We start from the raw sequence: 25,071 nt of genomic DNA on the forward strand, positions 1-25,071 counted from the left end.
TGTGTCATTACTCCTTAGTTGTCATAAAGTCCAAAAAAACAATATTAGACAGAATTGTATCCTCCTTTCTGCAGCACACAGCCAATATATGTATACCAGTTGTACACAAAACAAGAGAAGATTTGACATATTAAAAACAGTGTCATCATGTCTCTTCCATATACAATAACATTGCGTGAGAACAGGAAAGATTAGACATGGGTGCGCACTAGCAATTAAAACAGTAATACAAATCTCGTTGGAGTAAAGCTCAAAAAATTATAATAGAATGTATGGAATAACTTGATTGAACCCCATTCTTTTGAACATGTTAAAATCATTTGCGAGCTTCCATCTTCTTCTGTTCTTTGGCTGCAGTAAGAAAAGAATAAGACAGATCAGCCAAAACAGAGGAGGGGCAGGGTCCTTATCTTTGCCCCTTTCTTTATTTACTTAGTTGGGGGTGGGCTCTAAAGTTTTAGAAACCTACCAGCTTTCTCCTCTTCTCGTTTCTTGGCAGCTTCCTCTCTCTGCTGCCGTATAAGAGCCAATCGCTCTGTAGTTGAGAAAGGAACAACACAAAGATGCACATCCAAATTATGCCTTTCGACTGGCCGAAATATTTTAAAACTTGAAACCACTTGTACACATACGGATATGAACCATATAAGTCATCTCATGCCAATTAGAAAACACCAACCAAATATGAGTACATGAAATTGATACCAATATGAAATGCAGCAAATTCAAAGGACAATGTTAAGAAAAACAAAACATACGTATACCTAACAAAAAGGGGCAAGAGTTGTTGTAACATAGTGACAAAGGTAACAATTCCCACAGCAGATTCAAGAATGGTACCTAAATCTTTCCTTGCTTGTTCAGTCTTGCCTTGTTCTTGCAACCTCATGTACCTTTCATGAGCTCTCTGCCTCTCGATCTCCTCTCTTAAAAGAACAGAAAGCCAAATCAGCTGAAAACAAAAATAACCATGATACATGAAACAGCTCACAGGTCAACTCATTCAGAGCAGCTTTTATAGCAACCACGCAAGATTTTACAGATAAATTTGCAGTTGTTTCCTCCAACCGAAATAAACAAATGAGAATATCAATTGGTATGTAATATTATTTTCTCTTTAAAATTTCAAGCAAGTTGTACCACAATCTGTAGTGTCATCCCCAGAAAAAAAACACAATTAATTGGTATGTATATATTGTTCTCTCTTTAAAATTTCAAAGCGAGTTCTACCAAAATCTGTATTGCCAACTTTCCTAGCAATGATGGACAGAAAAAACATGTAATCTCTACAAGTAACTCTACGAGCCATTAAAGTGTTTATTTAGCAAATCTGAGTTAACATATTAAATGTAAAATAAATTACTGAAAATTCAGACTCATAAGGATATCATTATGAGGAAACACGTCATGGGCCTCACACATGATGACAAAAAGATAAACTTATGGTTTGTCATAAAACTTCCCACATACATAAGACAAAAATCAAACATAAGTATATCATGCGTTACTACCAAGAGAATAGATGCATAGAGTCGAAGAAAGGATGTCTTTCAGATCATTTTTACAAATCCAATACCAACAAACAATAAGCAACCCCAAACCTTTCACGTCGTGAAAGCTCAGTAGTTTGCTCTATCTGCAAAAACCAAGCAGCACTCTGTGAGGTATGGTACAACAGTACTTATGCAATCAAATACTTAGTTGAATAACTTACATCAGCATCACGTGCTTTCAAGTTCTTTGGCTTTGCCAAGTTAGGATTTTCAATCTGAATGACACCCTTGGTGCCCTTCGTTTTCTGCAAACAGTATTTACAAACAGAGAAAGAGGTCAACTGTATAGCCATTTCATTAACACACACAAACACTGATATTGCTTTCTAAGTAACAATAGGCTACAGTATACTGACTTCAGTTTCGTCCTCAGATTCCTCTACAGATTCTTCATCCGACCGCTCGTCTTCTTCCACCTCAGCTTCTTCCTGATAATACAAACCAATCATGGGGAAGGGCAAGCAAATGGAGTGGAAGGCAATCACAAGAGCATTAGGATCCAGAATCCAAGTTCACCTTAAAACTAAACTTATGATATTCAATCTTTTTGTGGATAACAATAAAGCTCAATGCTCAAATTGCAATTTTAGAAAGAGTGGTGAACTTCATAACATAACATACTTGTGTAAAAGTAAAGCAGCATGAGTTACCTTTTTGAAGGTGCGAGGGCGAGAAGCAGAAGTACCGGACACTGAATTATTGGCAAAAGAATAACACAAACAGATTTGTATTAGTGAGGATGATAACAAACAAAAGTTTCAAAAGTAGACAGAGAAATCTCCAACTAAAAAAAAAAATCAGAAAACTCAAGGCAAGAACCTGTGAAAAAACAGCCAAGAAATATTTTTCTCTCCAATTACAAAAATAAAAATTCTGCATAAAGATTAAATCCCAAATAACAAACAATTTCTGGACTAGAAGGCATACTCATCTGTTCAGGGGTGGAGAACTGGCGACGCCCAGTGGGCTTGCCCTTGAACTTCCCTCTTCCCATTACTTTGGTTTCTGAGTGGGTTTCACTTATTTTCTGCTAACTGAAAATAGAGAAAAATGGCCGCCCCGTGATCTCAAGAAAGCAGCGTGCTCCAGTCGATTATACTGCTCCTTCCTTGAATCAGATTCCCCCTTTTTAGCCCTAAGCCCTAGCTTGTGTAGAGAGAATCCCGGGTGTAAAAATATCTCTGCGATAATTCTCCTGATTTTATGAAACGGTCTTATGCACTCCTTCATATTTGCTCCAACCATATGGAGAATCCCACGAAATAGGTGTCGTTGTATTTTTTATTCTATAATTTATAAATTTTTTATATTTGATTTAATAAGTTAAAAAATTATAATACTTCATTTAAAAGGATAAAACATTATAATATTTTTTAAATCACAAGTTTATTTTAGGCGGCCAAAAATGCTATAATTTAAATATATTAAACTCATAAATTATGGGATTAAAATAACAATACTCTTTTTTATGTGGAATTAAAAATACAGTTTTTTCGGTAATTATTATAAATTTATTAAATTTTATTATTGGCTTTTGAAAATGGATTATGGATTTTGAAAGATTAACTAAATATATTATATGTGATGCTATTTCTGGGTGTGTCGTTGAGGGACAAGTGGGGGTCATAGATTTAAATGTATAGATATTTTTATTCTATTTTATGTGAGTTTATATATTAATTTTTATTACATTAATAATTTTAACTAAATATTTATTGTACTTATTATATAATTGATTTAAGTTTGAACAAATTTAATTTAGAATAGAATTTCTTGTTCATAAACTTATAAATTAACTCAAATTAAAACTTGATACATTTTTTTGTATGTTTTTATATTAATGCTCCAAAAGGCGTTGCAGCCTATGAACAAAATCATCAAAGTAAGAACTCTCAAGCCCTTCCCTCAACAAGAACTCCCTCCACTCTGCATGTTTTGTTCTAATTTCTTTTCCAATCTCACTGCCATCTTCCATCACCAACCTTATGACATTCATCACACCCTCTCTTGTAAACAACCCGTCTTCATCTCCTTTCTCAACCTCCACCCCAACTTTCAGGTCTCCTCCCATCAATCTCGCATTGATCGGTTGGTCGCCCACATGTGGAAGTAGCACCAACTGGCATTCATTCACCATGGCTTCCGACAAAGAACCCCATCCGCAGTGTGTGACGAAGCATCCTACTGAAGGGTGTGATAGGATCAACTGTTGTTGAACCCAACCTCCATGTACAGCCCCTCTTTCTGCACTTCTCTTCTTGAAACCTTCCGGCAAAGCCTCTTCCACCGTTTCTGCCCCTATGGGTGGTTTTAGGGCCGCCAGAAATGGAAAGCCGGTGAGCTCAAACCCCAAAATCAATTCTTGGAATTGATCCCTTTCCAACCTAGCCTCACTGCCAAATGAACAGAAGATGACAGATTTGGCTTTGAATTGGTCCAACCATTTTGCCCATTTCTCGTCCAGCATTGAGGTTGGAGGCTCCGGTAAAACTGGTCCTGCTAGAATCATTGGCTTCTTGAACTTTTTCTCGAGAAATTCACAAAACCGGCCCTCCATTTCGTTGCAAGATTTAAAACACATAGCGTCACACTCCTCAGCCGCCATAAGTACACGCTGCACAAATTTCATCCCATTGCCAAACTCTTTTATATTGTTGATCCAATCCACTCCGCGCGCTTCATGTTTGTGAAGACTGATTGCTGATGGGGGAAAACCAGGTGGAGGTTCCAAGAAAGCATCAGCTGCAGGCTCATCACGGAAAAGGTACGCCACAGATGCAGGACTTATGGTGCAGTAATGAACGGACTTAATGCCTAAACGCCGCGCCAGGGCGGGCAACCAGTGGGTGAAATCGAAGAACACGAAATGGGGTTTGAGTTCTCGGAGGAAGCCTTCGATGACGGGCTCTGTCAGATCCATTGCGTGCCGGAGAAGTGAATACATAGGAAACGGGACGTCGGCGGTGGTTTCGGACCCATCAGGGAGACCGTCGACTTGTGGGACGGTAATTGGTATGAATTTGATGAGGTTGGGATGGAGATTGAATTGGTCCAGTTTGGACTGTGTTTTTGTGGGGAGGATAAAGAAGATTTTATGGCCTTTCTCTGCAAATTTGTCGGAAATATGAAGGAATGCGGTGAGATGGCCCATGGCAAACCATGGATACATGACGATCTTGAGGCTGTTTTCACCCATGTTTCCACGAAGACACCTCTACTTACATCGGAGAATTTGAAGAAGTGGGAGTTGGTTTTGATGTTTCAGAAACTCAGTAAACAAGTGCAGAAGAATGGTTGTATCATGTGCTGGAGAAATTTCCGAATGAAAGGAATAATTGAACTGGAAACTACAAGATCTCCGTGGTTTCCTCGTAACTTTGCAACCAACTTCTTCCCAAGAGATCAAATCATTTTTGGCTATGAGCCATTTTGGTGGTGCTAAGGGAAACAGGGCCTTGCCTACAACCTACACTTATAGTGTCCCGGCTGTGCAATAAGAAAATGACACTACTGAAAAAAAATTAATATTAAAATTAACGTCGAGTTAATTTAACAAATAAAATTTTTATTAAATTCATTATTAATCAAGATTAGCAACGAATAATACTATTTCTCAAAAAATATATGTTGTTGCTATTGGCGTTATTTCATGTGGTGCAGAGAACTCATTCCTTATTCAAGAGGAAAAGTACATTCTATATTCCAAGTGGAGTCCCATTTTAAAGGGAATAATATTTTTCGTAATAAAACTGTCTATGTCCTAAACATGTTAACCGTTCAAGGCAAGATTTGTGCTCTACATTTATTCCTGCAGGTGCAACGGAGGCTCTCTTTGGCAACATGAGTTACGATGGATTCATAAAACTTAATTTGACACTTTTATTCATGATTATCTCACGTATTTGAAATAATTTTATTGCATAAATCATTAAAATATTATCTATCTTTTAGATGTAAGAGTAGTTGTTGTCAAGTTTTGATGCCATTAGAGTTATAAGGCCCTCGTTAATTTGACTAAGCTGAAAATACAAGGGAGATGACAGATAAAACAATGCTAAACAACTCTAATAAAGCGTGATCTCGCTACAAAAGATCAAATTTAAAAGGAAATATTTTTCAAGATCTTGGTTGAGATTTATTATGTTGTGAGGTTTATTCTTTATCTTCATTTTATTGTTTATGGGATAACTACATATTAATGTTGATAGATTTGACAAATCAATTCAATTTTAAACATTCTACTCTAGTTACTTATTCTTACTCTTACTCTAGTTTAAATTAATTAGTTAGTCAATCTCAACCTTCTATTTTGTTACCGCAACTAAGATTGAGAAATTAACACTTAGTTTGATTATCATTCGATCTTGTTTCACCACTGCTACAATTATTAGATTAATAAATAATTTTGACGACTTTAACATCCGATAATAAATACAATTGGATGGCCAACTGAATAATGTGAATAAGCAAAATTAATAGCGAGTTGAAATGACATTATTTCTGCGTATCTTCTCATAGTCTTTGCATGAAATGCATGATTCTAATGTATCTTCACATTTTCCATAGGCTTGGCAACTGTCAAAGGTGGGCCAACACAAACCCATCCATCCCACATTTTCCTAATTTGCATGGAATGCGCAATTGTATAGGCATGCATGATAGGACTCATTTCCCGTAAAGATCCATGATTTTCCAACTATAAAGATCTTTCGGTGATACACCAATAAAAATAGGTCGTGCTCTAACTTGGGCCGACGGCCCGACTGTTAGAAGGAACTTGACATCAGAAGGCTGCAGATATCGACAAGGCACACCAACAGAAGTCAAGATATGCATTCTACATAACCATGGTCAATTACATGGGGCTGAGATTGTCAGGTTTGAACAAATTTCTCTACAACTTGCAGCAGAATTACATTGCAGTGTTGTAGTGTTCACCATAATAAGAAATTAATAAGGCGAACCAAGTAACAGCCACTTTTGGTTTCATCTGCCGTATCTGAGCATTTAAATACGGTCCAATATGGTATATGTCAGCCTTGAACTGTAATTAGGTGGCAATGAACTATAGACAATACCTGCTGTATCTGAGGTCTTGATCCAGGATCCGCCAATGACAGGAAGCAATAAGAAATTTAAAGCTCCATCACTTCCCTGAGGCTTCAGTGAAAGACGAAGGAGCGATGTATATACTTCAACAACAAAATGTCACTTATTCCAGGTGCATATAAAGTTACTTAATCATGTCAAATAGTACCCATTTATGTTGCCGACAAGATAATCATATGGTGCACCTCTTACATAGTCAAACCCTTCACCTGGACTTGCCAAAGCATTAGAAGCAGAGTAAATGCTTCCCATTCCATCCTTCATATTGGCTTTTCCCCTTGCCTTGACAAACCGCTGCTTATTGTTTGGAAATTCAGCAGTCAGCCTGCCCATTTGCTTTTGCAGATCAGCAACAGAATCATTATTTAATTTACCTTTGGGAGTCTTCTTCCCATCCACACGCTTGACCTCCAGTCTATACAATGCACACGCATCATATTTGTTGATTTCATATTCATAGAGGTGCCACTCAAAATTTTCCATCGGCTGTGGGTCCATGTAGTAGGATCTCTTCAAACCTCCAAATTCATTCATCACTTGTTTTCTTGACTCGTGCCAACCCCTTCCATTATAATCTGGCAAAGATCTTTGCTTTCTATTCCCACTCTCAAATGCTCTGCGGGGCTTATCAAAAAACAGCCACTCTCTGATTGTTTCACCATCCAAAACAGTAAGGTCGAAGAGTTCTGTTGACCACCAGGAAAGCAAATTAGCGATCATACTTTTTATTAACAAAATCATATTGAGGGCAGAACCAGGGACAGAAGATAAAAGGAAGAAATAACCAACTTACCAGGTGCATTCCAAGGGGATTTTGCAGTAGCAGCACCTTCACATTCAGGAATACCAACATCTTTCCCTTGTGCCTTTGCACTAAGGGCAGCAAAAAGTAAGTTATCTTTTAAGCCAATCCCACCAGGTCGTACAACTGGAGGAGTACCAGGGTAGCCTTCACTTGGTGCTAGCCCAGCATGATAGATGCTGCAATAGTCATCAGACTTCTGAGACCAGTCTGACCCAAGCGCGGGTCTGGGACAATCCCAGAGGGCGCATTTTGGCCCTAAAAAAGCAGAAGGTGGAGGGCAGACATTCTGCCCATAGCCTGATATCTGAGGCATACTATCATCCTCAACAAAAGTGGCATTGTCGAACCCTGAGAAATACTGCTGCTCAAATTCTTGGTGGAAATCATATGAATGATAATCTAATTGCCTTGGCGGAGCCATATTATTCATTCCCATATTGTTAACTCCCACACCAGTGCTTTTGCACTGATCAACCAGCGGGAAGGCTTGCTCTTGAGGGCCTTCAGACATATTGAAACCCTACCAAAAAGAAAAATCACAGAGTTTCCAAGTAAGACCTAATTATGAGCAAAAGAAACAAAAACTATCCAAAATTTCTACAGTAAGTTTGTGAAGATTTTTGGAATCATATAAAAAGAAGAGAGAGACTAGGAAAACTAAAACCACCCAAATAAGAAATCCATTATCAACTGCAAGTCAGATTTTGGAATGACCAGAAAGTCAATCATCTAAGATTTCAAAATAAGAACGCACCTTAGATACACCCATATAACAATTAGACCAGTAATCTCGGTAGGTTTTAAGCAATACTATGCTTATAATGCAAATATTCCTGCAGTAATTAGCATACTACAATTTAATAGTTATATTGAACTTATCATTATGTTCAGACTACATAATATAAAGTTTTATAGGAGATTTGTGTCATATCACTGGCTATAAAGGCATAAACTCTTTTTCATGTCTCCATACTTTTCTATTCAATATGTCCTACTTATCTGACATACTAGGTTCTTCCGTATTCCGTAAAGGCAGCCTCAACTTTAAAGAATGTGTTTCTTCTTGCTGAGAGAATTATATAAAGACTAAGCGAAGAAAAAAATATGGTGTCTTGTGCCACTCATAATGAAGCAGATATTGCAGCATATAGGTTGAGACATGTCTTTGCTTTTTTCTTTTTATTTAGTTGAAACATATCTCGGCTGTGGTAAAATTAACTGCGTCAAGCCAGCAAATGGCATTGCTGCCAGTGATTTGTGCTTGGGCATAGGTATGGGATCCCAGGTGCCTTGTCATACTAAGGAGGAAACACAGACAAAATAAGATTAACTAACATTCAGAAAGTACCACACTAACCAAATAAAAGTCTAGGCCTTCCTGTCACTCCATGCCCCATGGTCATAAGAACGAACTTGAAAGGCCGTAAAACTCTTAATCACATAGTACAAACATCAATGGCATATTACTTACCCTGTTCTTTAGAGGATTCAACATGCACTTAGTGCCTCAACAGAAGAATGATTTGACATATAAAGTAAGCAGTCTATTTGAGGCCTAAGCAGAATTTTAAATGCGCATTAAGCTTATTTAGCGCATTAGATGATTTTCTAATACCTCCCACAAATAAATAGAAGAGGGAAAAGGGAATTCAGGCAAGAATAAAGGGATTGATAAAATTTAAAAAAGATTGATTTAAAATTAACAAAGTTATTCTTAGCAAAGAGAACGGTTCAACATTCCAATTATAGTTCACACCTAATGAAATCATAATACCAGTTTTTATATCCTGGAATCAAGTATCTGAAGAAGCAAAGCATGTTATGAAACTACTACAGGATGCATCCTCACATTAGAGATTTGTAAGAAAAATACTGACTTCTTGAGAAGTAAATCCATTCACAACCTTCGGGGCATCAGGCTCTGGCTTTGGGTCAGCTAATGTACTCGTTGCATCATCTTCCTCCTCACAAAGCTGCAGCAGCCTATAAATCTCGGACGAAAATGTGCCCAGACTCCCTCCCTATCAATGATTATCCATCCAGTAAAACTCTGAGTTCCTAGGTCTTCACAAGTCTATTCCATTTTGCACAAAATACTCTAATAAAAAGACAGGGGACCATTGAATAGCTGCACAAATTTACATATGAAGAATGATATGCACAACCACATTCCAGTTCTCCAACAACTCTCCCCACCTAAACGTTCCTGTGCTCAGCTAGGCAAAGCATAAATGTACAAAGAACGGAATCGGGCCATTGACCAAGATCTTACACTCAAGCACAAATAAAAGCAGCCAAACTGGAAAAAAACAAAAAAACAAAATCATTGTGGACAGCCAGGGACTGAAAGTAAAATCATGCAGTCTTGATTTCTAAGACACCACCATACAATGAGGAAAACAACAAATTATTATTGTCAAAGTAACTATTTTCGACCTCTCAAGTTCAGGGCCAACTACCTGCTGCAAGGAAGAAGCTGGAGAGGGCTCATTGAGCTCGGCCTTCCATTCTCGAAGCATCTGGTGAACTTGCTCTTCAAGCACAGCCACATCGATTGTGCGGCTCTCCTTCCTGGCCGATTGAAGATCGCTGAACATGCCTTGCAGATCATCCACACGATTCTTCGCTCTGTCCTTGAAGAGCTGGTGCGATGCTGATTTGCATGCACCACTCTTGGAACCCTTCCCCATCCAAGTAATATCAGTGAAGTTCACCGTTAATTCTCAAGATAGGGCTGCCAAAACCAGGGCAAACAGTGTAAAAACCCCATATGCAGAATAATATAAGAATAGGCATACCTTTATCAATTTTTCTTTTTAAAGAAGAAGGAAGAAGAAGAAGAAACAGAAAAAAGAAAAAGTAACGAACAACATGTAACTCAAATTTTTAAAACGAAATTAAAGCATGGGTTGCCAGACACATCAAATACACTTTTTTCAGGAAAATAGCAAAGTATTTAAGGAAAAACTGAAACATACACGCCTGAAAAATTGCCGGAAAAATCGCAAGACCAAAATTCACACTGCACAGAAGAAAGAGCACCAAAAATGGGAAGCACTAGATTGTTTTCAGGATCGAAAGAATAGGAGCAAGACTTTATTTTTTTAAAAGAAAGTTAAAAAATTTGAAGTAAACAAAGCACTTGTACCCTTAAAATCCAAGGAAGAAATTCCCACAGCACTAGTTTGGCGAAAAAAAGAAGAATCGGAAACACAAATCCGAAATCGGAAGCAAATCAAATCGAATTCAACCAAATTCGGAGAACTGAATAAAGAAAGACACAAAAGCACGTAGGTATCAAAGAAAAACAGTGAGAAAGTTGAGGAAATTACAGAGACTAAGAAAGCGAAATATTCCAAATGCAACTGGAGTGCAAGTGTGAAGAGAGAGAGAGACAGAGATAAGTAAGGTGAGATGGTGGGGGCGGGGAGGATGGTAAAGTAGCGGTGTTTTTTCTGAATTTCTCTTTTGTTTATTGTCTGCGCGTTATATAAAAATTTAATATATATATATTAATATACGCGGCAAACGCTGGCGCAGTTATTGAATTTTACTGTTTTGGCCTTGAATACGCTTTGTTGAAGGTTAATGGATTACCTCTGGCCTTGAGGTTCTCACTGACGTCAGGTGTTGTGGCTTGACTTACCAAAGCCCACTTTTTATACCACAAAATATAAAAAGGTTTTGTGTAATTATGTGATCCAATTGACATCCGGTGGATTTGTGTTTTATCATATGGGACAAAAAGAAGGTGGGTGGGGAGTGGTGGTTGGAAATCCAATTTAACGTAAAAGCAGAGGTGTGTGTTTTGTGTTTGTAGGGAAAGGAGAATAATAAGCATGGGAAGAAACGCATAAAGGGAAGGGTACCACTCCACTCCACTCCACCACCATCTATGATCTATCTATCAACAATTCAACATTCCTCTTCTCAATCAATTCAACAGCATAATTTAAGTGGAGATTATATGCACTCCCATCTTCATCCTTAACCATAACAATCATCTTATAATGTTTTAAACATCCCATCACCCCTTTCCTCAAACATCCAATCCAATTCTTGTAACATCATCCAACGCTCCAAAACCCTCTTTAACAAATACAACGAATCGCCACGTCAACAATCCGTGGATACTCATTAACCAATCCCCAGGATCACTCCCTATTCTCCCTCACACTAGAAACAAGAAATCTCATTCCTCATCCCGCCATAATTTTCAAAGTATTCGCCCAAACCCTGCTGCCATTCAAGCTTTCATTTGCTCAAACCCTTCACTCCTCTTCTTATTTTGCACTAGCCAAGAAAACCCAAGTCCTTACACATGGCTCGTACTAAGCAAACTGCTCGCAAGTCCACGGGAGGCAAGGCCCCGCGCAAGCAACTCGCCACCAAAGCCGCCAGAAAATCTGCCCCTGCCACCGGTGGAGTGAAAAAGCCCCACCGCTTCCGCCCTGGAACCGTTGCCCTCCGTGAAATCCGAAAGTATCAGAAATCCACTGAACTACTCATACGAAAGCTGCCGTTTCAGAGGCTTGTTCGTGAGATTGCACAGGATTTCAAGACCGATCTGAGGTTCCAGAGCTCTGCTGTGGCGGCACTGCAGGAGGCGGCGGAGGCTTACCTGGTTGGGTTGTTTGAGGATACTAATCTCTGTGCTATTCATGCAAAGAGAGTCACGATTATGCCCAAGGATATCCAGTTGGCAGGGAGGATTAGGGGTGAGCGAGCATAGTTGTAGTTCTGGGGTTCAATTGGGTGAGGTTGCAGGGTGAGTGTACGCATACTAATGGATTAGGTTATTGTTTTAGTGAACATGTAATATGGTTTAATGAAAACTTAGTTGTTTTAGCTCAATTAAGTCCTCTCTCTCTCTCTCCCCCTCTCCAGATTTTTAACTTTATTATAGTTTGATTACTTTGATTTTACCGGAATATATTTTTCAATCATTTTTCATTCTGTTTCTTGATATTACCAATGACTAATTTTTGCCTAAATTGATGCACTTGTTACTGGTGATGTTACATTCAATAATTTGATTTTATTGATTTTCTTTCTTGTTTTGAATAGCTCAAGTCAAAACTTGTGGTACATACTTTTGTGAATTTCAGGTAACTAAAGTGATCATTCACCAGGCACCTTTGGTTGGTGAAAAATTTATTTTGTCATGTACATCAGCATTTTATGGGGTTTGGTTTGAGTTTGACCCCTGTTCTGATGTACTTGGTGTTAGCATGGTATTGGATTTGAAGAATTCCATCTGAGGTTAGTTCCATTAGTTTATCGACTCCTCAATTTTGCAGTTGAACATTCACATTGAATCACGAATCTGGATAAGGTCAAATGCTATCTAACTGTGTCGACGTTTCAATTTAGTTTGCTTTCATATCCAAATGTGTCATGCAATGTCAATGGACATTGTTTAGGAGCCTGGTGACTTGTGTTGACTTCATTTTCTACCTGTAATTTTTCGACGTGGATGAGTTGTGAAGAACCACTAATATGAGTGATGCAGCTAACTACTACCGTGAGTAAGGTTTGTGGATGTCGCATATCTAGAACAAACTAATGGTGGCTGCACATATTCTAGAAACTTGTTACCTAAGAAATAGGCTTCAATTTTGTATAACCATTTACTCCCCTAATTTTCCTCCTGCTTCCTCTTTTGTGTTGAATAATATGTCAGTATGATTTGCCCTTGTCCTAAGCCGTAGTCATGAATCTTGTGTGCTTCCTGAGAGAAGTTTGAGATAGCAACTGTTTTAGATTTCCTTTTATCTTTGTCTTCATATAGTTTAGCCTTTTGTTTTATATTTGTTCAACTTTCCTATTTCTTTTCTTTCATATTGTTCCCCTGTCAACCTTGATTGGACGCCCTTCAAAAATATATTCATTCCTTCAATTGACGCCAAATTCTGTAAAAAGAAATGGCAGGGAATGTGTACCTAAGGACCAACCGGTTTGAGGTTAAGCTTGAAGCAATCACATTCAAAACAAGAGATTTTGAATATTTGTGCCGTTTGGATTTTCTGTTTCCCCAAGGAAGGGTTTGGGACCGTCCTCCCATTGTTGGCCTAGACGTTATGCGTCACCCTCGTGATCCATCCATTCTGCTGGTGCTGTTGTGCTTTGGTGTTGGTTGTGTGATTCTGAGGTTTGTTGCTGGGGAACCAATGCCTGCCACAATCCACAAGTTCCTTTCAGACAAGAGAATTCATTTTGTTGGCTTCGGGATCCCAGAAAAGAAGGATTTGTTCCCATTCGAACAATTGGGGCTGACAAAATATAAAGTCGACATTGGTTACCTGGCTGCCAAAGTTCTCAAGGAACCCAAATGTAAAACATGGGAGCTGGCTGAATTGGCACGTAAAGTTCTTGGAATCAAGAAAATGATTGGCTTAACCGAGGCCTCGTCTTTTGAGAGGCATGAGCAGATCAAGTGCGCAATTTGCCAGCTTTTCATAACCAGTGTCATTGCCATGGGATTATTGCGTACCAATGAGAAGAAGTTGGATGTTTCTCACAAGAAGAGCACATTTCTGAAGAATTTGAATTCTCTCCATCTTCTGGCTGAAGGATGGTTCAAACAGCCAAAAGGTAAGAAGAAAGATGAGACGATTCAAGTTGAGGAGGAAGAAGACAGCGTTCATGTTCATATTGGAGAAATGGAGGATATGTTTGGCGATGACTTGGTTGCAGCGAGTCCTTTTGGAGACTCCCTCCTCAATGCCAAAACTCACGGGGGTGATTTTGGAGATGATTATTTTTCTGATTCTGAGCTTGAAGAGGTTTCATCTGGTGAAAAATTTGGTATACCAGGAGTTAATGAGGGCGATTCAAGTTATAGTTTTGGCACGGAGGGCACTTCGTCCGATGAAAACTCTGCCAAGGCGGTTCCCCGTACAACCAAAATGCCATTGAAAGGAATCTTGAAGTGCCCATCGACAGGTTTCTCAAATTACAAATTGTCTTCATCTGAGTCGGACTCTCCAACACCCAATGATCATTGGACGGGTAATAGAGGTCCGCTGAGGCGAGCCAATTCCAAAGGGTGCAACGTGCGCTTTAAGTGTGAATAGCTTTGTACGTAGGTGGTTGTTCTATATGCGCATTGGAACACCAGATTTCTGTCCACGTTTATGGTTGTTTCGTCAGGGTTCTAGGTAGAGTTGCAGCTATTGAAGCTATTGTGTCCATTCAGGTTCCCATTTATGCCTTCTTTCACCTTTTTAACTAGGGGTGTTTGAAGTAAATGACTAGTTTGGGATTGTAAATAACACAATGTCATTCAGTAATCGGATCTTTATCAAAAAAATTCGAACACAAAGTGTATGAAAGAAATAAATTGTTGGAGTTGGCTTATAGCATCATTATTATTCAAGAAGTGTTTTTAGTATTGTAATTCTCTGTCATCATCCATTCATCCATCTTTTGACATTGTTTCATGGACAGACAATATCATTCTCATCTAACTTACGCCTACAGCCACTCAACAACGTTTTACAGCAATTTCATCATTGCTTGTCGTTGCAGCACACTCAAGCAAAAGTCAAATCAACTTCAATTAATTCCACTTAATTCCTTCTAAGCAAGATTCAATAGTATCAACAACTCACGATTAAAAACCAAGAATTCTTCATTTTTTTGATTGAAGCCCACAGACAGACAGAGAGGATGATGTTCCGAAAGGAATACCTAGACCTTATCTTGGTTCCATGTGGTCTTATCATCATGTTCGCTTATCATCTCATCCTCCTCTACAGATGCCTTAAGCTTCCTCACACCACCGTGATCGGCTTCGAGAACAACGACAAGAAAACTTGGGTCGAAAAACTTATGCAGGTCAGAAATCTATCCTCCTCCTACCTATTTCCCCTGTTTCTAGTATTGAAAAATCTTAACAAAAAACACACACAAAATAGTTAGAACAGTTGTGGGAAAATCACCTGAATTGTTTCGTGTCGGAAACTTTGGCAGTCAGAAAATCGGGACGTGAAAACCGCCCTGGATGTAATATCGGCGAACATCTCGGCGGCGACATTCTTAGCCTCGGTGTCCCTAACTCTAAGCGCGCTGATCGGAGCGTGGATCGCCAACAATTCCAACATTTTCCAGAGCGAGTTGATCTACGGTGACACTCGCCCCGCAACCATGTCCATCAAGTACATAACCCTCCTCATCTGCTTCCTCCTCGCATTTTCGTGCTTCGTCCAGTCCTCCAGGTGCTTCATCCACGCCAATTATCTAATCAGCACCCCCGACAGCGACATCTCCACGGAGTACGTGGAATTGGCAGTCATTCGCGGCGGCGACTTCTGGTCCGTCGGGCTGAGAGCACTGTACTTTGCTATAACGTTGCTGCTGTGGTTTTTCGGTCCGATACCGATGTTTGCGACGTCGGTGACGATGGTGGTGCTCCTCCATTATTTGGACAGCGACACCACTTCGCTGAAGAAGACTCAATCCCTCAGGAAGGAAAAGCTAAAGAAATTAAGGGAGATAATTTGAAGTCGCCGGTTGAGTGTTCATATTAACATTCTAAATTTACTTCAAAGATGGGAAATAAGAATTCTTTATCAAAAAACATCAACACTGGGTGATTATCTAAATTGTTTGATTAATTGTTGTGATTAATCTTAATCTTTCATTGAAATACCTTGCTGATGAGTATGGACGAAGGGTCACCAAATTATAAAACTTCCAAACAAAGCGAATTCCTTGAGACAGATTGGATCCACTTAAGGTTTGGGATCAAATTTTGATCAGATAACAGGCTGGCAATTAAGCAGGCCTGCTACAAGCCCAATAATTGACCTCACACATTTGGACCTCGAGGCCCATAATACTTTTGCACTCCATGCTATTTAATAATAGAGGATAATCATAATTTCCTCATTTGAGATTCGGTGTACTAGCATGTAAATATTCTGTTATTTGAAAAACTATATTTAATACTCCTAATATTTGATAATTTCTAATAATTAAATTCATTTGTTAGTCAAAAATTCTTCAAATTTATTGATATTAAAAAAATTAATAAAATTTTATATTCATCTTCAATTGATTTTTTTTATATATAATTATCTTTAATTGACTTATTACCTATTTGCTATAGGTTGAATAATTTTTTTTTGATCAAAATACCCTTATAAAAGTGATGGTATACCTTCTTACATGCATTATCATGTGAATATGTATAAGGGTAGTTTAGTTAGAAAAAGTTTGTTTGACTCGCAATAAGTCAATAATAATTCAATCATAAGTAAATATAGCTTTTTATTCAATTTTTTTACTAATATCAATAAATTCTAATAATTTTGGATAATATAGAAATATATTTGTTAGACATAAATAAATATCAAGAGTAGTAGATGTAGTTTTTCAAGCTATAAAAATTTATATATAATTACACTAAATTTTAGAGAAAAAACCAACGTAATTAATCCCTTAATACTAGTTGCTATGTGATTGATGTAAAACCATTAATGAATGAATTTAATATGGTTAAAAGCAAATAAAAATAAAATATTTTGTATTTATGAATAAATATTGAATAATTAAGATGATGGATGAGGAGTGTGGAGTGTTGGTCTGAATGGTTTGTTCCACATGAAAACGTGCATTGTGTATCCCCTTGGTTTAATTAAAAATGATATATTAGTGTGGAAGCTTTTGACTGAGGGATGGAAAGGGATGACGTCAGTGTGTGGACAAGCAGGGCGCAGTGGACCCAGACACGTGTGTGTGTGTGTGTGTAAACTAGAGATTTTCGAGTGGGTTTCCCCTTACCGCATTCCAATATTTCCCATAATTTAGGGTGATATGCCTATGGCTGCCCCACCACCCTAATTTCTTGATTTCAACTTACCCTTTTTATTTTTCTTTTTAATTATTATAATTTCATCTTCTCCTCTCTATCTATATTTTTGTTGAATTTCTTTTTCTTTTTTTATATTCAATATAATTTATACTTTTTTATCCAAATATAGTAATGAAATTATTCTAATTTTAATAATAAAAGAACAAAAAATGCGCAAGCTTTTGTGTTTTTGACATGTGGAGAGCGAGAAAATTGAATTTTGATATCTTGATTTTTTTAAATAATACATGAAATGAAAATAATTAATTTTTTTGGGACAAAATAAAAAAAAAAAAAAAAGAGTGGTAAATCTAACATGTATAAGAGAGTAAATTTAAGTGAATGTGGTACAACATCACTCTCTGAATACATTAAAATCGCACTTATCAATCCAAGAATTTTACATCACTGGATGCGACTAATGACCAAATTATTAAGCCGTCATCAAACCAGCGTTTCTGCCTCTTTCTCTCAAAGATGACGTAGCCACACGTCCCCACCAGCAACCGTGACGTCCAATATTACATCACAGGCGTTGACGTTAGACTTGCCCCCCCCCCACCATCTCCTTTATTATTATTTTTTTTTTATTTTTTGGTAATTTCCCCACCATCTCCAAAATTACTATATATCTATCCTCAACAAACAACTCACTCCCCTCCTCTCTCTCTCTCTCTCCCCCCCTCTCCCGAACTCACTCACCATGCAAAAAGCGATTCCATACAGAGATTGGCTCCCCACCGCCGGCGGATCCGCCGCTCCACCACCGGGAAACATCAACTCTGGTGAGGGTGAGACGATCGGCGACGCCAAAAGCGTGAGAAAACTGGTGGCGGAAAATGCTGTGGTTGTGTTCGCGCGGCGGGGCTGCTGCATGTGCCACGTGGTCAAGCTCCTGCTGCATGGACACGGCGTCAACCCTTGGATCTTCGACGTCGATGACCAGAATGAAGCTGATGTAAAGAACGAGTTGTCCGAGATTATCAGCAAAGGCGCTGCAGGCAACTCGGCGGTGCCGCAACTTCCGGCGGTGTTTGTCGGCGGAGAACTGTTCGGAGGATTGGAAGACATCATGGGCGCTCATATCTCCGGTGATTTGGTGCCTAGGCTAAGAGAAGCCAGAGCTCTATGGCTTTGACTGAGTCATTGTCTTCCCAATCATCAAGAAGACTTTTGGGCGGAAATTAAAATTTTGTTTTTTAATTTATGTTTTTCTCCTTAATTTTCTTTCTTTAGCTTTTGTGTATTCTGGGAGATGGAAAAGTCTGATTGAAGATGCGCAAGGCAGAAGAAATGGTTGAAGAAATCTTATGGATCATGCCAAAATGTTTGGCATCATTTTGTAAATGCTGCTGTTCAGATAGTTGTCGCTTTTGATCTTTATTTTATTTTATTTTTTTAAAGTATTCTATCGATTCAAACAATATACTGAAATTAATAAATAATCTGATACATAATTTTATTAATATAATTATAAATAAATTATAACAACTCACATAAAATGCGATAAATAGGATCCAATTCATACACAATGAAACAAACAACGAATAAAAACACGTTCAACGAAGTAGGCGATAACTCATGTATAATGAGACAAACACATGAACGAAGTACGTTGGGTGAATCAGCATAATTTAAGTTATATTTATTTAATTAATTTTAAAAAATAATATAAATAATTAATGTAATAAAATGTAATGGTTTTAAATACGCACAAGTAGGAAATAATTAATGAAATAAATTAATTGGATGGGATCATAATAATTTGGTTAATGAAATAAATTATATTGAAAGGTATTTTGACAGCTATAATTAGTTACTATGTGATTGAGCCTTAATAAATAGTATAGGTTAAAATAGAAAAATTCATTTAGTCTGTACCTACTGGCATTAAATTTCAAATTTTTCTTATACGTGTCCATTTTCAAAATATCAAATGATGTGATCGGTCACGTCACCTTAATATATATTATACCATGAACGTAATGGAATTTAAAATATTTGATGCTTCCACACCAAATATATATATATAGGAAAATTAGATCTCCCACGATGATAGTCAATAATAAATTAGTACTCAGCCAATTAATTCAATTAAAATTTAATTATCTTATACAATCATATATAAATTAATATTGAATAATATTCTTAACAATATCCATTTCCCATGTCGCTGTAGGATACTCGCTTATCCTTTCTTCTTTTATTTTTTATTTTTTATTTTATGTTTGTATTATTAATTAACTAACTCAGTTTACGAGCAATAATATGTATGAGTTTTATGACAACAAAAGACTAAAAATTGGAGCATGAGAAGGGTAAACAAAATAGATAAGAGGAAGGAAATTATACTGATTATTTTGTAGTTAGTAGTCCAAAAATATTAAATCATATTCGACCAAGAATTTACTTTGACTTGGGCCTAAAAAAAATAATATTTGTGATAAAATATTAAATAATAAATTTATAATTATCACATAAAATATATATTCAATTACAAAAATCTAATTTGTGCTAAATACAGTTATTTATATATAGTTGAATATTGTCCATAAAGTTGTTTCTATAAATAATGATCGATCGGCACATTTATAATCACAATATAAATATAGTAATAATATTATTTATTATCACTAAGTTATTATTAACTTGTGTTACTGATTCCCAATTAAAACTATAAAATTTATTTTTTGTGACTAAACACATATAATATTAGTAATAAAATTTAAATTATGATATAATTTTTTCAATCACTATTTTTTTTTTTTGGGTTTAATTATTTTGGTAGTATGTATGTATGTATATATGTTGATGGAATATTGGGAAAAGGAACATGTGGGATTTAGGTGGTTTGTTGCTTAGTACATTGAAGGGCATAAAAAATGTCAAATGAGAGGATGGAGCTTGCGAGGATCACATGGATTATTATTATATTTAGCAACTTCTTCGCGAGGCCACCCATTGTGGGCTGCCACAATTTCAATTTCTTGAATTTCTTTTATTAAAGGGATAAATTTAAATTTAAAAAAAAAATTTCAAATGGCTTAATTCGAAGAATTTAGAATTATTTAAAGAATTTGTTATTTATATAAATAAGATTTATAAAATATTACCATTCACGAATTTGTAATTAATTTAAAGAAATTTGTTAATCCTTAAAAGGTCGTTTCTTAAAAAACTGCTAAACACTTTGCAGCATCTTACAAATTTCGGAACATGTTATAAGATATTTTAAAAAGTTTATAAACTCACCCAAACACCCCCGTAAAGTTCCAACATTCAGAAGGTAGGGTGAGTGTATGTGTAGGTAGGCATAAGGCATGGAGTGGTGCGTTGTGTGAATTTCTGAGAAATTATTCATTTTTCAACTGCCATAAGTGACTTCCATTATATTGACTATTTGAGGAAAAACAAATATTATATAGTTGAAGCAGTGATTTAGATTTCGTCAAACCCCTTCCAGATTTCAATTTTCTTAATAATAAATTTGGTATGATAGATGGCTACGCCTTATTCATGATACAATATTTATGCTTGATATCTTGACCACGTTGGGTGTGCAATCGGATCAATATATCTTATTATTTAAGGTTTGATTTAATTTTATGTGTGCGCTTCACGATTTTATCTTAAAAATTTATTTTGTAGGAAGATCAGGTCTTAGAGTTTATAAACCATTCAATTTTTTCATCTGTAATCGATGTCTTGGGATGGGGATATAAGCCCGTTCCCACATACGGTGTTGTCTGTAACTAATGTGGAACACATGTTTACATTATCAATTCCCAAACAAAAGGGGTTAGGACACACACATGGCCTCATTTTCACAAGGTACCAAATAATACAGCATGCAATGCAATCGATACCTCATTGCACAAAGTATTGTCTGTTTTTATTTGTATGAACCTTACCATTTCCTCTTGAAAAGTCGTCACTTTAGGAGAGAATTCCCATTGTTGTTGAAAAATAAGAAATACCCCATGATATTTGATAAAATTATGTAATTCTTGTATAGAATTTCAAGCTGTCAAATTTACCCTTGTTGTATTTTTTTTTTTTTGAAATTTGAACAAGGTGGATGGAGCATTTTGAAAATAAATAGAAAATAAATAAATAAACTTATAATTTATAGTTTACAAGAAAATTTTGGTCAGTTCACCAAAAAAACAATAATAAAAACCTAACGGAGACTAACAAACTGAATTGATTGTTAGACGACCATTAAAATCAGATCAGTATTGATAATTTTTTTAAATAATGAGAGAATATCTGTAATTATGTCAAATTTTATAGAAGCTCGTTTTAATTTACCTAAGAATTATTCTTATTTTTTTTATAAAAAAAAAAAAAAAAAACACTAGTATAGAATTGTGGGAAGCCTACAGACTTTGGATACTCTTGATTATGATATGAAAGAATGATATGTGTGGGAAGACAAGCCATCAGTTCATTTGCTGCCAATTTTAATGTGGTAGGAACATGTCCTTATTGTTCACTATCACTGTTTGCACCCCCAACCCCAAGTACCTGATATAATGGGTGCGAGCAATGCACCACCACATAGCACAGCAACCCACTCAGCTCCAACTCTCACAAATTTAATATCCCTCCTACGTAAATTTAATTCAAAAATTTCGGACTCTTGAAACTTTGTTTTATACCACCGCAAAATTCGGTCTTCACAGCTCTAACTCGCAAAATTATATTTTTTTCTTTTATTAATTTAAAAATAATAAATATTATTATTACTTAATGAATAATAAGTTAGTATTGTAAAAAATATATATAATTTATTTATTTTTATTAAAAACAGTTAAAAACATTAAATAGATAAATTTAGAGACCCGTAGACTGAATTCATAAAATTAAAACTCCTTCCGAATTCAAACCCGAACCCAATAACCCTATTTGCCATCCTTAGTGTTGGCTTCAAATTATGTAGACCAACTTTTACCATTTCAATGAAGTTATTTATTTTTTTCTTAAAAAAAAGAATAAAAATGATCATGAGACGATGAACAACACAAGTAGGTGATTTGATTTGGTGGATGAAAATCAAAGAGTGATCAAATGAATAATCAGCGGAGACAACATGTTTTAACGTGTTAAATGCAACATATGTTGCTATAGAAATTATCCACTATACATATACATATGTGACACCACAATATGACATGAATCAAATGTTGTAGTAGTAGTAGTGCAAAATATTGATAGTGGAATTTAATGCGCCCCTTTTCATACGTAATTCCACACTAACATCCCCAATTCACTTCAATATATAACTCCCCCTAATACATCTCCAAATTTTTTTTGAAAAAAATTACAATTTTAGTCCGTAAAAATACTGGTTGGTATAGTGGGCAAATAATGAATTGTAATTGATGAAAAATATCGATTTTGGTTTTAAAAAAAAAGAACCCCACTTTTTAAATGTCATGTGCTAAATTTCAGCCAAATTAGTGTTCTTTCAACTAAAATTGTTATTTTTTTTTTAATAAATTATAATATTTTATTGCAAATATTGAATATACCTAGACTGAAACTGTTACCATTCAAAATTGCATCCTTTTTTTTTTTTACATTAGAATTATTCATGCTATATAAAATAGTAATTTAAAATTTTTATTTTGGATTAATATTTGATTTTTATTTTATATATACATCATAAATATACAAATAATTTTAAATTTTAAGTGTGATGTGTGTATATAAAATTGATGTACTGAAAAAATAGAGTTAAGGTATATTAATTAAAATGAATATTGGCGGATGCAATTAATCCTCAATGATCAAAATACGGTTAAATTTTTTTAGTTGTAATTGTAAAAAATAAACCACCTTCAAAGTGCACGGAGAAGACCCTAATTATATAAGTATTCGATATTTAAGTCAAGTAAGTTGTAAAAGTAAATATAAGTAAAGGTTGTAAGAAAGGTTAAGGTTGCAAAAGTTATACTTGTTGCACCATGGCAATTATTTATAAATTTCTTATAATTATACGATTTCACGTAAATTATAAATATTAAAATAATTTAATGGTCAATATGAGTCCATATATATTAAAATTTAGAATGCATAATGACGAATCTTAAAGAATTTGAATTAACCAAACAAATCCAAAATTTGTCCAAAAATTCACAGCAATTACATAGTCGGGAGATCTTAATACAACAACCAAAAGAGTACCTCCACATAAAAAGTAAAATTAAAAGGAAAATCATACTCATAAAAAAAGATATATATATATATATATATCACTACAAGAAATTAAAAAAAATAGTAACAAAATATTCAAATAATAATTTTAATATTATTACTAGTTATATATATTCAGTGGCAAGAATATTTATTGTCACAATAATAAATTTTATGATTTTAATAATTATTGTTATTCTGTAAAAATTGTATTAGCACGTAAAAGGACAACTAGATGTGCACAACGTTGTCCTAAATATAATTTGTGACACTTGTACAATGCTGATTTAGTGGTAATAAATAATAATTGTCACTAAGTTGTTACTATAGAAATAATTTTACATATAATTCTCGTCGCTAATGAATATATAATGGTAAAATAAATTATTATTATTAAATATATATTTAGTGATGATTTTAAAATTATCACTTAATATTTTATTATCGATATTATATTTTGGTGTAGTATATACTCACTCGCATACGATGGTTTTGATAATTGAATAATTATTGCATGATAGAGTCGAAGTTTCAAAACAGTTAGTTTACATCCTCAAATTTGTTGCATTATGTCTATTTTGCCCCTCAATTGTATTAAATTTGCTCAACGAACCACCTACATTATGTGACTGATAGTGATTTTTTATTTTTTTGTCCCCACAAGGATAATATAGTCTTTTCACTACTTACATACATGTTGATTGGTTGATTGCAAATAATAGAACAACTATGTAGGGTCCAGTTTTAATCCCTAGTTCAATAATATAAGGTAAACAAAACATTAACCAATTATACCCCTAGTTATCATAGATTTTAATTAATCATATAGCAAGAAGTAAAATGATCTTATTATAGCAATTATTTTTTAAAATATTATTGAAAAAAATTAACAAGAGCAAAGAGTGGGAAAATCACGTAATCAGGATTGTGATATGATTGGTGGGCGCTGGCAGCCATTAATTGGTTGAAAAATGGGGTAGTGATGGTGACGTCATGAGGCGGTGTTTGGAAGTCAATGGAGGGGTTATGATGATGATGATGATGATGCAGGTAGGAATGGCTGTTGACCATTCAATGTGTGCACCAAAACTGGAATTCTATGTCTCATACCTCTATTTACCTTTTTAATCATTTCCAATTCCTTATTCATAACTTATTCCCATCATTACCTTTACATTCTATTTATACAAATTATTCATATTTTTTTTATAATTATAAAAATTATTTTTGATAGTCAAAAGAATATGAATAATTTATGTTATAATATTGATATATTTGAGAGATGTATTTATAATTTTTTAAGATACTGTGTATAATGACATTGACCTTTTCGATTGGTGGATATTTGATTTTTTAAAAAATATAAAAAATTTATATAAATAAATCATAAATTAGAAAGTGTAAATATAGCAAAAAGCCCGATTTGCTTCTCAGCTTTTTTTCCTTTGTTGTTAATTTTTAATTAATACCAACGGTTGCTACATTCAAATACCAAAGGCTGATTATAGGAGTAATAAATAAATAAATACTTTCTGAATAGATAAGCAAAA

The 25,071-nt window shown here is 35.4% G+C and overlaps 7 protein-coding genes across 15 annotated transcripts; 4 read left to right on the forward strand and 3 right to left on the reverse strand.

Annotated features, from left to right (window-relative positions):
• Positions 1-99: 99 nt before the first annotated feature.
• Positions 100-2,792, reverse strand: LOC105167877 (uncharacterized). Of its 5 annotated transcripts, none has more exons than XM_020695862.1 (8): positions 2,481-2,789; positions 2,204-2,244; positions 1,910-1,981; positions 1,715-1,798; positions 1,602-1,636; positions 841-926; positions 470-619; positions 100-351 (listed from the first exon to the last, which is right to left on the reverse strand). In XM_020695862.1, exons 1-8 carry the CDS (start codon positions 2,545-2,547, stop codon positions 317-319), a joined length of 570 nt encoding a protein of 189 aa, XP_020551521.1. In that variant the 5' UTR covers positions 2,548-2,789; the 3' UTR covers positions 100-316. The 5 variants fall into 5 exon arrangements, with proteins under 5 accessions (XP_020551521.1, XP_020551519.1, XP_011086026.1 ...); XM_020695860.1 differs by having other exon boundaries at positions 470-535; positions 765-926; positions 2,481-2,788; XM_011087724.3 differs by having other exon boundaries at positions 470-535; positions 2,481-2,785.
• Positions 2,793-3,343: 551 nt separating this feature from the next.
• On the reverse strand, positions 3,344-5,068 carry LOC105168578 (cyanidin 3-O-galactoside 2''-O-xylosyltransferase FGGT1-like). Its single transcript, XM_011088713.3, has one exon. The coding sequence runs from the start codon at positions 4,747-4,749 to the stop codon at positions 3,391-3,393; it is 1,359 nt and encodes a 452-aa protein (XP_011087015.1). The 5' UTR covers positions 4,750-5,068; the 3' UTR covers positions 3,344-3,390.
• Positions 5,069-6,372: 1,304 nt separating this feature from the next.
• LOC105167878 (transcription factor VOZ1) lies at positions 6,373-10,959 on the reverse strand. 5 transcript variants are annotated; one of them, XM_011087727.3, is made up of 5 exons: positions 10,800-10,959; positions 9,927-10,201; positions 9,372-9,488; positions 7,456-7,987; positions 6,373-7,348 (listed from the first exon to the last, which is right to left on the reverse strand). In XM_011087727.3, exons 2-5 carry the CDS (start codon positions 10,155-10,157, stop codon positions 6,795-6,797), a joined length of 1,434 nt encoding a protein of 477 aa, XP_011086029.1. In that variant the 5' UTR covers positions 10,158-10,201; positions 10,800-10,959; the 3' UTR covers positions 6,373-6,794. The 5 variants fall into 5 exon arrangements, with proteins under 5 accessions (XP_011086029.1, XP_011086027.1, XP_011086028.1 ...); XM_011087725.3 differs by having other exon boundaries at positions 9,345-9,488; XM_011087726.3 differs by lacking the exon at positions 10,800-10,959 and adding an exon at positions 10,616-10,776 and having other exon boundaries at positions 9,345-9,488.
• A 207-nt stretch (positions 10,960-11,166) lies between these two features.
• Positions 11,167-12,321, forward strand: LOC105167879 (histone H3.2). Its single transcript, XM_011087729.3, has one exon. The coding sequence runs from the start codon at positions 11,789-11,791 to the stop codon at positions 12,197-12,199; it is 411 nt and encodes a 136-aa protein (XP_011086031.1). The 5' UTR covers positions 11,167-11,788; the 3' UTR covers positions 12,200-12,321.
• Positions 12,322-12,459: 138 nt separating this feature from the next.
• Positions 12,460-14,828, forward strand: LOC148787258 (uncharacterized). Its single transcript, XM_088883290.1, has one exon. It carries the CDS (start codon positions 13,392-13,394, stop codon positions 14,541-14,543), a length of 1,152 nt encoding a protein of 383 aa, XP_088739416.1. The 5' UTR covers positions 12,460-13,391; the 3' UTR covers positions 14,544-14,828.
• Positions 14,829-14,971: 143 nt separating this feature from the next.
• On the forward strand, positions 14,972-16,119 carry LOC105167880 (spastin, putative (Protein of unknown function, DUF599)). The gene is made up of 2 exons (XM_011087730.3): positions 14,972-15,306; positions 15,442-16,119. Exons 1-2 carry the CDS (start codon positions 15,139-15,141, stop codon positions 15,970-15,972), a joined length of 699 nt encoding a protein of 232 aa, XP_011086032.1. The 5' UTR covers positions 14,972-15,138; the 3' UTR covers positions 15,973-16,119.
• Positions 16,120-17,957: 1,838 nt separating this feature from the next.
• On the forward strand, positions 17,958-18,729 carry LOC105167881 (glutaredoxin-C9). Its single transcript, XM_011087731.3, has one exon. The coding sequence runs from the start codon at positions 18,027-18,029 to the stop codon at positions 18,459-18,461; it is 435 nt and encodes a 144-aa protein (XP_011086033.1). The 5' UTR covers positions 17,958-18,026; the 3' UTR covers positions 18,462-18,729.
• The last annotated feature ends 6,342 nt before the right edge of the window (positions 18,730-25,071 follow it).

The sequence above is a fragment of the Sesamum indicum genome, linkage group LG8 (genome assembly GCF_026168435.1).
Source record: "Sesamum indicum cultivar Baizhima isolate 11 linkage group LG8, ASM2616843v1, whole genome shotgun sequence".
NCBI classification, from domain to species: Eukaryota; Viridiplantae; Streptophyta; class Magnoliopsida; order Lamiales; family Pedaliaceae; genus Sesamum; species Sesamum indicum.

What these genes read in the sequence shown, in the direction of transcription:
- LOC105167878 (XM_011087725.3), bottom strand. Translation starts at nt 10,157, where the DNA reads ATGGGGAAGGGTTCCAAGAGTGGTGCATGCAAATCAGCATCGCACCAG. An exon ending in CAGCTTCTTCCTTGCAGCAG is followed by an intron (nt 9,489 to 9,926) that starts GTAGTTGGCCCT and finishes AATCATTGATAG; the next exon opens with GGAGGGAGTCTGGGCACATT. An exon ending in ATCCCCTTGGAATGCACCTG is followed by an intron (nt 7,349 to 7,455) that starts GTAAGTTGGTTA and finishes GGTGGTCAACAG; the next exon opens with AACTCTTCGACCTTACTGTT.
- LOC105167881 (XM_011087731.3), top strand. Translation starts at nt 18,027, where the DNA reads ATGCAAAAAGCGATTCCATACAGAGATTGGCTCCCCACCGCCGGCGGA.
- LOC148787258 (XM_088883290.1), top strand. Translation starts at nt 13,392, where the DNA reads ATGGCAGGGAATGTGTACCTAAGGACCAACCGGTTTGAGGTTAAGCTT.
- LOC105167880 (XM_011087730.3), top strand. Translation starts at nt 15,139, where the DNA reads ATGATGTTCCGAAAGGAATACCTAGACCTTATCTTGGTTCCATGTGGT. An exon ending in GGGTCGAAAAACTTATGCAG is followed by an intron (nt 15,307 to 15,441) that starts GTCAGAAATCTA and finishes AAACTTTGGCAG; the next exon opens with TCAGAAAATCGGGACGTGAA.
- LOC105167877 (XM_020695860.1), bottom strand. Translation starts at nt 2,547, where the DNA reads ATGGGAAGAGGGAAGTTCAAGGGCAAGCCCACTGGGCGTCGCCAGTTC. An exon ending in GAGCTTTCACGACGTGAAAG is followed by an intron (nt 927 to 1,601) that starts GTTTGGGGTTGC and finishes TGTTCTTTTAAG; the next exon opens with AGAGGAGATCGAGAGGCAGA. An exon ending in ACGAGAAGAGGAGAAAGCTG is followed by an intron (nt 352 to 469) that starts GTAGGTTTCTAA and finishes TTCTTACTGCAG; the next exon opens with CCAAAGAACAGAAGAAGATG.
- LOC105168578 (XM_011088713.3), bottom strand. Translation starts at nt 4,749, where the DNA reads ATGGGTGAAAACAGCCTCAAGATCGTCATGTATCCATGGTTTGCCATG.
- LOC105167879 (XM_011087729.3), top strand. Translation starts at nt 11,789, where the DNA reads ATGGCTCGTACTAAGCAAACTGCTCGCAAGTCCACGGGAGGCAAGGCC.